The sequence below is a fragment of the Hemicordylus capensis genome, chromosome 4 (genome assembly GCF_027244095.1).
Source record: "Hemicordylus capensis ecotype Gifberg chromosome 4, rHemCap1.1.pri, whole genome shotgun sequence".
NCBI lineage: Eukaryota > Metazoa > Chordata > Lepidosauria > Squamata > Cordylidae > Hemicordylus > Hemicordylus capensis.
In genome coordinates, this window is record NC_069660.1 from 98,629,337 (window position 1) to 98,642,578 (window position 13,242).

General features: G+C 45.9%; 2 protein-coding genes across 18 annotated transcripts in view; one reads left to right on the forward strand and one right to left on the reverse strand.

The window, feature by feature from the left end:
• The window catches only part of DAB1 (DAB adaptor protein 1), a 1,026,794-nt gene that overhangs the window by 397,953 nt on the left and 615,599 nt on the right, over positions 1 to 13,242 (reverse strand). The gene's annotated exons all lie outside the window — the stretch shown is intronic.
• Positions 6,785 to 11,902, forward strand: LOC128323143 (uncharacterized). Its single transcript, XM_053245866.1, has 3 exons — positions 6,785 to 7,438; positions 8,677 to 8,749; positions 9,526 to 11,902. Exons 1-3 carry the CDS (start codon positions 6,785 to 6,787, stop codon positions 10,440 to 10,442), a joined length of 1,644 nt encoding a protein of 547 aa, XP_053101841.1. The 3' UTR covers positions 10,443 to 11,902.

A 13,242-nucleotide genomic window follows, 5' to 3' on the forward strand; every position in this document is an offset into this window, starting at 1 on the left:
TGCATACAATGTTAGTTAGAATGTCAGCCATTGATAGAAGAGACAAGAACAATACCAACCAGAAATACCCAAGAACTAAAATAGAAATACATTAGTCAGGCTGTCGACCTCTGCTTTTATTGTTGTTTTATTGTTATGAATTGATTGGATAGTTTCAATTCTTCAGAGTCTTGGACACTTTTCTGTTAAAAGGTTGGGTGTCTTGGGTTGTATTCTAACAAAGTGAAAACAAGAGTTGTAAAGGCTAAAGTCTACTCTCTAGAGTCTTAAAGATGATCACATTATTTGTTTTTAAGGTGCCACAAGACTCTTTGTTGTTTTTGTACAACAAACATGGCTACCCCTCTGGAAATAGTTAAGGAACTTGGGATTCCTAAATCATATTAAAATTATGGGACCATTTCTATGGTGCTTAGCCATGGCAAACTTTTTGGGATACAACTCATTTTTTTAAAAATAGATAGAATAGCACAAATGTGTAACTTTTTCTACAGATATTACTATCTGCACATCCAGTTTAGAGATAAAACATGGAAAGCCACCCCATCTTAAGAATACTTGTATTATAATAGTTTTGTTATTGCTTGGGTTATTGAGGCCATGTGTGTGCAATGACCTTCATGAACAAATGTTTTGTACTTTTGCTAGGGGACTCTTGTGGTTTTTTGATGCATCTGCTCCTCCTAATTTGGCTTGCTTTGGTAACAGCGATCCCAGTGATAATCTAAACCTCATTTGGAGCACCTGTGAACAATTCATTATATTAATATAACAGCAGGGGAGGAGTAGAGCAACTAATAAATAGGTTGTTGAGCAACTTTGTCTGCCAAGGTTGCTTTATGTAGGAAGTGAGATGTCCCTTCCACCCCAAAATTGTACTCACTGGGGAGCTGCTCAGAGAACTGTTGTAGAGCAACCTGTCAGTGCTCACATCTGGCATGAGATAAGCACATAAATTAATTGTCCCTTCCAAGCAGTCATTTGGATTTGTGTATGGTACATCTGAGAGGCTCTTGCACAATTTGAAACAATTTGTTCTTGGTTAAAATAGAATGAATGTGCTTCTGTTAGAAATGGCTTTGAAAGGCATTTTTGTAACGATCTGTACCAGCTGGGCCTCTCATTATTCAAACTAGATTTGTATAAATCGGCACATGAAAATAAAGCAATTGGTCAATGCCTTTTATTGTGATTGTACGTGATGCAGTTGCAGCTAATAGTGGAACTCTCCACCTTTTCTTATCTTGCATTTTCAGAAATATGGATTGTGTCTATAGGGAAGAGAACAAAGTTGAAAGTTATTTTGATGCATCTCACTTCTATCAAGTTGTATTTTATGAAGTCACATTTTGCAAATGTCAATGGAAATCAGAGATCAATTATGTAAAAGTGGCACTAAGCTGATCAAAGTAGTTAGGGAGCATAATTTTGTGCATGTGCTACTGTGTAGCCCATAAAGGAAATATGCATTCCCATATATTCAGCATGTACCTAGAATGTTGCTGACATCGATATTGGGTTGTAGCCTAAGAAAGTTAGGATTCCAAATTAAATGAAATTAACAAACCTTGTTAGTCACGAATAACTTGTCTCAGTGATGTCAATGGAACTTAGTCATGTCTAACTCTCTTTGGAAGCAAGTCGCAGTCCATTGGTTTCCATATTTTGAAACATTAATAGTATCATGTTAAAAACAATGGCTAGATTCCTGTGCACAAGTCCCATTCAATTTCAACAGCATGTAAATCTGAATAATTATGTGGGACTGCAAAACCTGCATGCAGTCAAACTGAAATAAGCAGATTACAAACTGAAGCTATGCACATGATCCATGTGAAGAGCTAGTGGGCTATCTGTGGGGAAGGAGGGTTTTACTTACCTTCCATGCAGACTATCCGAAGCAGTTCCCTGGACGGGCAGATCGCCCAGACTAGCAGCAGCTCTCCTGCAGGCTGCCTGAGCCTTGTGTGGCTGCTCCAGGGGTCAGGCTCAGGGAAGCACTGTGGCACAGCCCCCCCCCCCAAGCCCCTGTAATGCACTGCGTGAGTGCACGGAGCATTATTGAGAGCCCTGTCCCCTGAGTGTGCCAGCCGTGGCTGTAAGCTGCCGCAGTTGACACACAATTAAAAAAAAGAGGGTAAGGGAGCACTCGCTCCCTTAATCTCGTTTAATAGGGTAGCTATTTGTGTAGGCTTGCCACCATGGAGCCACTGGGCTCGCCCTTTAGCCCGTTGGTTCTCATGAGTGTGAAAAACCGGGCCAGGCTCCCTTAGCCTGGTTTTGCACACTCATGAGGATAACCTCACGATGAGGTCATTCACACAATCAAAAACTGTGTTCTACCCAGATTTGGGAGCTGTGTGTGCTCCCAATTTTTGGTTGTGTGGAAGCAAGGTAAGAGGAAAACCTGAGTAGGAGTGATAGTGTGGAAGCAAGGTAGGAGGAAAAGCTGTTACTGAAAGGCAAGAGAAGAAGACTTAATGGATTTAAAGTGCTGTGTAGGAGGCAAGAGATGGGGTGTGTGGTGAGATAAATCAGGAATTTTAATTTGTGCCAGAGAAGATTCAGGGCTGCCTAATGCTCACCATCAGGGGTGGAGCCACCATTGGGCCAGGCCAGGCCCAATCTGGGGCCATGCCTTGTGGCCCCGACACATGCCCCCCGCATCTGATGTCAGAAATGGGGGTGCTGGTTTAGCTCCCAAGCGGGGGCCATGCAACCCCCATTTGGGAGTTAAATGGCCGCTGCATTCGCAGCATAGCCAGGAGTGGCTCTTCCCTGCCTTTAAGGAAGGGAAGGGCCACTCCTGGCTGTGCTGCAAACACAGTGCCAACCCAAATCTAACTCCCAAAAGGACCGTGCGGCCCCTTCAGGAGTTAAATGGCCGGCGCTGCATTCACAGCACGGCCAGGAGCATCTCTTCCCTGCCTTAAGGCAGGAAGAGCTGGGAACGCAGCGCCAGCCCCAGATTAGTTCCCGAAGGGGCTGCGCGGCCCCTTTGAGAGTTAAAGGGCACAGCGCTGGCTTGACACACACTCCCAAATGCAGCTGCGGGGCTCCGGTCGGTAGCCAGATCACGCCCCCCACATCTGACATCAGGCGGGGGGAGCGGGGCCACGGCTGCACACAATCCACTGGCAGTCAGGCTCTGCACCTGCTCACCTTTTCTTTGAAGTGAGCATTACAGGCCCCTGCAGCTCTTTTTCTGGACATAAGCCATAAATTGGGAGCACCTTCTGAGTTTACATGGTAGCTGCCCTTGTCTCACCATGCTTAAAGCACCAAAAAGAACTCGAGTTGGCTCTGAATGGTGCTTATTCTGCATTATAAGGTTGATCCAAGTTTGATCATTCAGTCGATTTTATTGTTAACATCTTGTGATATAAGTGAAAATTTTGCCTGAAAATTGATAGACGTTTTCCATCCAAATTAGTTGTATTATGATACAGTTTGATGAATTGTAGAGAAGTTTGATGCTTCTGAAGAAATAAGACCCAATTCTATCAATATTATACTATAGCAAACAACTAAAGCACTTGCTTCTGGACAAAAATAATTTTCATTTTCATACATGGATCTCTGAATGACACTACAAAGACTACATTTGTTAAAATATTAATAAAATTACTGGGCACTAACAGGGTGGAGGGAATCATTGGGTGGTTTTATTTTTTCTGACATAGGAATAAAATCATTTTTTTCCTCCCACTCCCCCAAAATACTTCAGTTTTCAGCTAGGCATTGTAGGTTATCTACAAGGAATTCACAGTTCATATGAAAGTGCAATGATAAAAAATGCAGGTGATGTGAAACATTTATAAAGCAAGAGTCCATGGAAATATGTAGTCCAGAATCTGAAATGACATTTTGGTATAGAACAGATCTCCCAAAGGGCACTTTTGAAATCTCTAGAAATTCTTAAAATGACATCTTTCAAAATGAACAATCATCAAATACGCTCAAGTCATTACCTCAAAGTGCTTTACTGATAAGACAGATGGAGAACACACTAAAAATAAGTTACCTAGCTTTAAAGGTTTGCAAACCAAATTCTGCAATTTTATTCACACAGAGAGATTTTTATTTATTTAATTGGTCACTTCACCATAAACAAGCTGGGTTTTGTGGCTGTAAATTATAGCAATAATGCTGAAGTGACATATGACAGCAGAAGAGATTGTTTTGAAGCTCTACGTATATTGAGGTCATTCACACAATCAAAAACTGTGTTTTGGGGAGCTGTGTGTGCTCCCAATTCTTGGTTGCGTGGAAGCAAGGTAGGGGTGAAAACTGGTTAGAAGTGACTGTGTGGAAAGCAAGGTAGGAGGAAAAGCTACCTAGGTTTTCTTCCTATCTTGCTTCCACACAACCAAAAATTGGGAGCACACATAGCTCCTAAACCCAAGCAGAACACAGTTTTTGAGGCAAGTCTCACAATCAGTAAGACTCGCCCAGAGCAGATTTGCGGGGAATGCGGGCTTAGCCTGCTCTCCCCGCAGACGACCGGAGGGGAAGCCCTGGGTGGCTGGATCAGCCACCCACATGACTGCCGGCTCTGTCATGGAGCTGGTGGGGGCTTGGGAGTTCGGGGGCCATGCGGCCCTCGGAAGTTCCAGCATGTTCTGCGCGAACGCGCAGAGCATGCTGGAGAGACCACCGAGCCGGAAGGCTGCTTTTTAGCCTCCCGGTTGGGGATCTCCTTGTGAGTTGCCACGATGCGGAGCTGCGGCACAGCAACACACAATCTGGAAACCCCGGTTAGTGGAGCACTTGCTCTGCTAACCTGGGCTAAGGGGAGGGCTTCACAAGTGGGTTACCCACTTTGAGGCAACTGGGCTCACCTGCGAGCCCGGTGGTTCTCACGTTCTGCTAAAATAATGCTAGGCTTTATTTATTTATAGGCTTTATTTATAGGCTTAATAAATAACCCCCTAGCCCAATTTTAGCCGATCATGAGAATAGCCTCTTTGATTGTGTGAATGACTTCACTGTGTTATACAAAATATTATTGTTTGCAACTGTGGTGAAATAATTATTTATCCCACTATTCCCCCCCCCCATAAATCTCTAAATTTTGTTTCTGAAAATTCCTAATTTTTACCTCAGCTTATTCAGTTGGCATTTGATGCAGTATGTTCATGTTCTGTTAATCTCTTTTGTTGCTATGCAATGGGTTTTCCTGACAAGTGGTTTGTCATGTAAACAGAACCAGCAGAAAAGAGACACAGAATTTTAGAGTAAAATAACTTGCTTGAATTTACTGAAACAGTACTGGTTTTATGTAGGTAAAGCGGAAAAATGATACTAGGCAAATATCACCATCACTAGAGATGTTTGCTGGCTAGCTCTTTCTGGGATCTTCACCTGGAAGGAGACAGTGAAGCTATTCTCATGATCGCCCAAAAGCGGGCTAAGGGAGCCTAGCCCTCTTTTGGGCGATTGTGTGCTACAACAGGAGCCACACGGCTCCTGGCAGCAAACCTCCCAATGTACCCCTCTCCTTAGACGAGGTAAATGGAGAGAGCGCTCCGTTAACCTCATCTTTTGGCTTGTGTGTTGCCACGGCATGCAGCAACACACGAATAGACCCCCGACTGGGAGGCTGCAAGCTCACGCGGGGCATCCTGGAACTTCTGTGGGCTGCACAGCTCCCGATCCCCTCAGCTCTGTAACAGAGCCGGCAGTCATGTGGGCGGCCGATCCAGCTGCCCAGGGCGGCTTCTTGATTGTCTGTGGGGGTTCTCCCCGCAAACCCCCTTATGGCTCTTCACACTGATCATGTGAAGAGCCTTGGTACATGCCACATGACCCCTCAAGATCCAACTTTTGATTTAAAAGAAAAAGGACTCTATTACTTTTATGGAATGGGGTATTTTCCTAACTCTCATATTTCTGTATCAGTCCCATAACTGCACATGCTCCACTAACCCCATTTTTTGTGTCATTTGTCACCACACCATGGAGACTCATGAGTAGACACCCAACAGGGAGGCTACAAAAAGCATCCCTGTGTCGGGGGCTCCCCAGAATGCCCCACGCACTCACACAGGGCATTCTGGATCTTCCCGGGGGCCAGGAGGCCCCCAATCTCCACTGCCTCAACCGGCTCTGTGACAGAGTCAGCAATCCTATGGGTGGCCAACTGCTTGTTGGAGAGCCTCAATTAGTAGGTAGTGAAACAAAAATCATGGTTTTAACTTTTATAGTTATAGAAAATATACTTTATTTAAAGTTAGCCCAGCAACAATGGAGACTAAAAACATACCTCATTGACAGATGAAATTATGACATCATTTTCTTGTTCTGCTCAGGGGCAGAGTTACTGCAGCTTTTTCTGCTGGCTTGTTTTGCCTTCTTTATTGCTGCTGACTAACAGCCCCTAAAATTATTAAGGTGAGAAACTGCATTGGGGGAGAAGGTAGGGGATTCATCCAACTTTGCTACCAAGTAATGAGGAGGTCGCAGCTCTGATTTGAGTGGGATACTGCCAGGGGAAATTGGGCTGCAGACGCAGCAGTCAAGGCAGAAGCCCTCCAGACCCCTGCCATCCAAGCGCCTCTAATTTCCGTGCCTGCTGCCTTAGCAGGCACCCCATCCCTTACTTAGAAAATGGCATTGGTTTTGCAAAAGAGCAGGGGGCCCTCAGAAGGATACAGTATGCCAGAACCCTGCCCCTGAGATGGCTTTGAGGGAGGATACGGACTGAAGAGGACCAGGGGCTGGGTATCATGAGGTGGAAGTCTCCCACAAGGAGCCCCTGGTTAAAATGAAAGTAGGGGGGAGAATGGTGGATTTCTTGATTAATACTGGTGCCACGCACTCAGTGATGACTGAAAAATATGAAGGAAGACTAGGGGAAAGAATTGTGCCTATTATTGGAGTGAATGGACAAAAATTACACAAACCCTTTCTCCAGCCGATGGACTGTGAAGTGGGGAATCGGCAGCTCTCTCATCAATTCCTTTATATGCTGGAATGCCCTCTCCTACTCTGCGGCAGCGACATGCTTTGTAAAATGAGAGCAGAGCTGGAGATCTCTCCAGGGAGAATCACTCTGTATGTGTCCAAGGAGGAGGGATGGCAGTGGCAGGCATGTTTGCTGGGAATGGGAAAGGAGAGGAATGCCTGCTCCATTCAGGAGAAAGTTTTGAATGCTGTATTTCCATTAGTCTGGGCAGGTGAAGCACCAGGGAGGGCTTGGTTTGTTCCACCAGTGCACATTGAATTGGAGGAGAACGTGGTCCCTCCACGGATCCTGCACTACCCAGTAAGACTGGAGACCTGGCTAGGGCTCCAGCACACTATCCAGAGGTTTCTAAAGTATGGACCTTTGAGGGAATGCCAGGTCCCATTTAACACGCCAGTTTTGCCTGTGAAAGGGGTGACAACAGGAGAATATCGAGTGGTGTGGGATCTGAGAGCAGTGAATCAGGTTGTCGTGAGTATATATTCTCTGTCCTGGATCCCTGTGCACTGGTGGCCACAGTTTCGGGTGAATCTGCTTGTTTTTCTGTACTGGACTTAAGGGATGTATTTTTCTGTATACCTGCCGCTAGGGGGAGTCAAGAGCTGTTTGCATTTGAAAGGGAAGAACCTGATACTGGTAGGCAGAGCCAGCTTTGTTGGACTGTGTTACACCAGGGTTTTTGCAATGACCCTGTAATTTTTGGTGCCGCCTTGGGGCGGGACTTGAAGAGGTGGCAACCTGAGGAGGATGGCGTGTCCTGCAGCTATGAATTGCTCTCATTCATTGATGAAATCCTCCTGGGGTGCTGTGACCACTCTAGTTGCCTAGCATTAACCATCAGCCTGCTAAATTTCCTGGGTCAAGCAGGATATCGTGTTTCACAAAGTAAAGCACAGATTGCTGTTGAAAAAGTAACCTATTTGGGTTTTGAGGTATCACAGGGAAAGTGTGCCTTGCTTCCGGAGTGAAAGGAGGCCATCTGCCAGCTGTCTGCACCCACTACACGGAAAGTTTCGCAGCTTCCTGGGCATGGCTGGTTTCTGTTGAATTTGGATCCCAAGCTTTGGACTTGTGGCAAAAACCCCTCTATGAAACAACTAGAGGTAAGGAAGGGGACCCCTTTGGGAGGAGTCTAGAGTGTGAGGCTGCCCTCAGGGAAATCAAGTGAAGACTGATGAGTGCTCCAGCACTCGGGTTTCCAAATTTGGAAAAGCCCTTTCAGCTTTATGTTTACGATCAGAGGGGTGTGGCTTTGGGAGTCCCTACACAACAACTTGGGGATTGGAAGCAGCCTGTAGCACATTTCTCTAAGCAATTAGATGATGTAGCTAGAGGTTGGCCCCCATGCCTGCGATTGACAGCAGTAGTGGCCGAGGTCTTGAGAGAAGCAGAGAAGTTTACTTTGGGACAACCTACAATCTTGTATATCCCTCATGCTATGTTGACTGTGCTTGAACAGCGAGGTAGTCGCTGGCTAACCCCTTCTCGCATGACAAAATACCAAGCAGCCTTGGTGGGATACACAAGTGTGACCCTAGCCACTACCTCTGAATCTGGCTACCTTGCTTCCCTTTGAGCTCACACAAGACAAGGAGCATGATTGCCTGCACGCTGTGGACTGTACATATGCCAGTCGTCCTGACCTTCATGATGAGACCCTCCATAACATAGACATCGAGGTGTACACGGACGGCAGCAGCTTCCTGTAGGAAGATCAACGCAAGGCTGGCTACGCTGTGGTGTCAGACTATGGAGTCTTGGAAGCCGGACCACTCGTGCCAGGTACCTCAGCACAGCTTGCAGAGCTCATTGCCTTGACCCGGGCCCTACAATTGGCACAAGGGCAACACGCAAACATATATACAGATTCCAGGTATGCCTTTGGGGTTCTACACACACACAGGGCCATTTGGAAGGAGAGAGGCCTAGTAACATCAGGGAACAAGGAGATCAAGTATGGGACACAAATCTTAGAGCTTTTAACTGATGTCATGCTACCACGAAAGGTTGCAGTCATCCACTGTAGGGGCCATCAATGGAGAGATGACCAGGTGGCCACGGGAAATTGGGCTGCAGACACAGAAGCCAAGGCAGAAGCCCTCTAGATGCCTGCCATCCAAGCGCCTCTAATTCCCATGCCTGCTGCCTTGACAGCCCCCCCACTTACTTAGAAAATTACACTGGCTTTGCAAAACAGCAAGGGGCACAGCAGAACAAGGATGAATGGAGGAGAACAGCAGATGAAAGAGGTATTCTTCCAGAACCAGCCCTCTGGGCTTTCCTGCAATGTCTTCATGCAACCACGCATGCAGGGACGGAAGGCATGGTTAATATGATAAAAAGACAGTTTTGTGTCCCAAGGATGTATACTTTGGCAGAACATGCGGTGGCCACATGTGTAACTTGTACAGCAAACAATTCAACCAAGAGAAGGAAGCTGCCACCAGGGGTCCAGAGCATTGGCTCAGGACCAGAGGAACAGTGGCAAGTAGACTTTACTGAGCTCCCTCAAGTTGGAGGCTATCGATACTTACTGGTTTTTATTAATACTTTTCCAGGATGGATAGAAGCTTTCCCATGCTGCACCTGCAAGGCCAGAGAAGTCACCAAGAAACTGCTGAAGGAGACTATCCCCAGGTTTGGCCTGCCCTACTTGGTTGGCTTGGACAATGGACCATCCTTTGTGTCTCAGGTTGTTCAACAGGTGTCCAAGGCTTTGGACATCACCGGGAAACTCCATGCAGCATATAGGCCTCAGAGCAGTGCCAAAGTGGAATGGGCCAATCAGATCTTGAAGCAACACCTGTCCAAAATTTGTCAAGAAACTTCCCTAAAGTGGATAGATGCCCTCCCCCTTGCCTTACGCAGGGTTAGGGTGGTTCCAAAGGGAAGATTAGGCATAAGCCCTTTTGAGCTTACATATGGTAGGCCCATCCCTATCACTGCTCCCACCTTTTCATCTAATGCTGTAGTTGTAATAGAAGATAATGTAATGAAACAGTATATATCTGGTCTCTGGGCTGCCTCTTCTTCTCTCTGTAGGTATGTGCAACAACACCTTCCTAAATCCCTGGATGGTCCTGTGCATCCTTTCAATCCAGGGGATCTGGTCCTGATTCGCACATGGAAGGAGGAGAGCCTAAAACCAAGGTGGCAAGATCCATATCAGGTCCTGTTAACCACACATAACTGTCTGAAGGTTGAAGGGGTAAAGCCTTGGATCCATCACACCTGGGTAAGATACCCAGCCAAAAACACTACATCCAAAAACACAACATCACACTGTCAGGGCAGGAGTAGCCAAGATTCTCCAATGCAGGAGCAAGGCCTACCCACAGACAACCACCAGGACAGCCAAGGTCCAGCCTCGAGGGAGAATAACAACAGTAAGACAGAGGACTGCCAGGACAGCCAAAGTCCTGCCCCACAGGAGAAACAGAGGAAAGGGGCAAAGCAGAATTACGAGACTGCCTGAAATGGCTTTTCACAAGGGAGTCTTAGTTTTAGGATTCTTAGGGATCCTAAGGCTGACCATTGCCTCATACTGGCTGTGGAGGGTTCAAGAACACACTACTGGACTAAACACTTTTGAAACACTAAAACTCCAATTGGTAAAGGAATTAAATATATCAAACTGTTGGATTTGTGCTCAGATATCCCATCATGCTGAAGGTTTGCCCTGGAAGGCATTACCCTATGGGTGGCCAGAAGAATGCCATATGTTACAACAGTTGGGCTATCTGAGACACATGAGTAATGGTGAGACCACTGTAATGGCTGCATTGCTTTAAAATTGCTCCATGGAACAGGATAACAGCACAATCCCCACTCCAGTCAGACTTAGAGACCCTCCAGAGGGTTTTGTCTGTTACGCACAAAATAAAAATAAAGTAAAAATCCCTGCTAACTTGGCAAAGAGACACCTTTTAATGTGGTGATTCTCTTTATTTAGCAGGGGGAGAGTAACTGGCCCCATCCACCCCCAGCACAGTACCTCAAGTGACTGTTGCTGGTGTCTATCTTATGTTTATTTTTAGATTGTGAGCCCTTTTGGGACAGGGTCCATCTTATTTATTTGTTATTTCTCTGTGTAAACTGCCCTGGGCCATTTTTGGAAGGTCAGTATAGAAATCGAATGAATAAATAAAATAAATAAATTTTAAAAATGAAGAACCATACTTGGTTCGCAGGTCAAAGCACCTGCACCTGCACCTGCACACTATCTGTATACCAGAATTGCTCTATTAATGTGGGAGGCCAGACAACCATCCCTAGCCTAAGTTTGACAACAATCAACCTGATAAAGGAGGGAAGGAACGGCATTGTGGCAAATGGCAACATTTGGTGGGTTTGTGGTTGAAGCGCCTATAAATGGCTTCCACAGGGTTGGTATGGGTCCTGTTACAAGGCATCCCTTGTTCCACTGTTCAGGTTTATGAAGAAACAACCCCCAGGTTGCCCACGGAGAGATGAACCGTTAAAAATAATCTTAGAGCGGGATAGGTTTGGAATGGTAATGCTCCCCAGGTATGGTACAGGCAAATTGGCAACCACGTACAATCAGATGTCAACGTTTCTCTCCAAATTTGTCAATGAAACTCTAAAGGTTTGAATGAGACCAATCTTGAGCTGTATCAGGTTAGAATGATTACCTTGCAAAACAGACAAGCATTAGACTACGTATTAGCTTCCCAAGGGGGAACATGTGCAGCAATCAAGGAAGAATGTTGTACTTTCATCCCTGATAACTCTAAGGTATTAATACCCAGCTCTTGCCTGCAGAACAGGCATACAAACAGTGGGAAGAGCAGAATAATAGTCACAGAGGAGATTCTCACAATCCACTAAAAGCGGGCTAAGGGAGCCTAGCCCGCTTTTAGTGGATTGTCTGCTGCCACAGTAGCCGTGCGGCTCCCGGCAGCAAGCCCCACTAATTCCCCCTCCCCTTACCCGGGTTTTTTTTTAATCGTGAGTTGCCGCGGTGTGGCTCCACGCTGCAGCAACTCATGAGGAGACCCCCGGCGGGTAGGCTAAATGCAGCCTCCTGGCTTGGGGGTCTCTCCAGCATGCCCTGCGCGCCCGCGCAGGGCATGCTAGAGCTTCCGGGGCTGCGCAGCCCCTGAACTCCCCAGTCCTCATCAGCTGCATAATGGAGCTGGCAGTCGTGTGGGCGGCCAGTTCAGCCGACTGATGGGTTGTCTGCGGGCTTAGTCTGCTCTCCTCGCAACCCCCATCTCGGTCGTTCCCACTGATTGTGGGAACTGCCTCACCAAGTATCTTTTGATTGGTTGTGGTCATGGTTGCCTGATGTGGGTGAGTGGTTAAGAAAATGCATTGTGATTTGTGGAATTATACTGATTGTATTTACAGCTCTAGGATTCAATGTATCCCCAATTCAATGTATCCCCAATTAAATTGCTGTGTGTAGACCCATGCATAGACCCAAGGCTAGGCCCAATGTGGCTCAGTTTATTGCGCTGAAATATATTAGTGAGGCTTAAAGTGTGGTGATTACACTTTGCCTCAAGGGGGGATTTGTTACCTTTGAGTTAGTTATAACAACACCATTTTAGATTCCTAGGTGAGCAGGAGTTTTCCTCCATCTGGTGCTTGTATTGTTCTCACACCAAAGCAGAATAAGATGCAGTATCTCTGCCCCAGATACTTTTGAGTTATTGATATTTTAATGTACTGATTACAGATCTAAAGGTTTTTTAAATTCCAGCCTGCTTGGTTTGTGTTTTATGTGTTAACTGAAAATGCCTATCAGTTTCCACATGCCAGATTAAAGGGGCAAGACTTCTGGTTAGATAATTTTGTTAATCCCAACTGGACCCCAAATCCTTGGTCTCCTCAATGGTCATTATAAATAGAAAGAGAAATCAAGGGCATGTCTCAAGGAGCTTGAGTCTGATTCAGTCTGAAGGAGCTTGAGAAGGAATGCAGTTTAAGTTAATGCAGTGAACCACTTAAGCAGAGGCTCATATCTGGCTCCTAGTGATGGAAGCAGAAAGTCCAAGTAGTGAACTTGTGATCTTCAAAGACTAATATGGTGATGGACTACCTTTCAGGTTGTTGTTATTGCTGAATGTGCTAAAAGACTGTATCTATCTGTATATAAACCTTGGGCACCCATTTTTGGGGCTGCCCTGCTCTGGAAACTATTCCCAGGGTACGCTTTTGCTCTGCAGAGAGAAAAATAAAGCTTTTAAATAATCTCCGACTTGTGAGTTAATTTGGCTAAAGCACACCAGGCAAAGAATTCCAGTTTTACG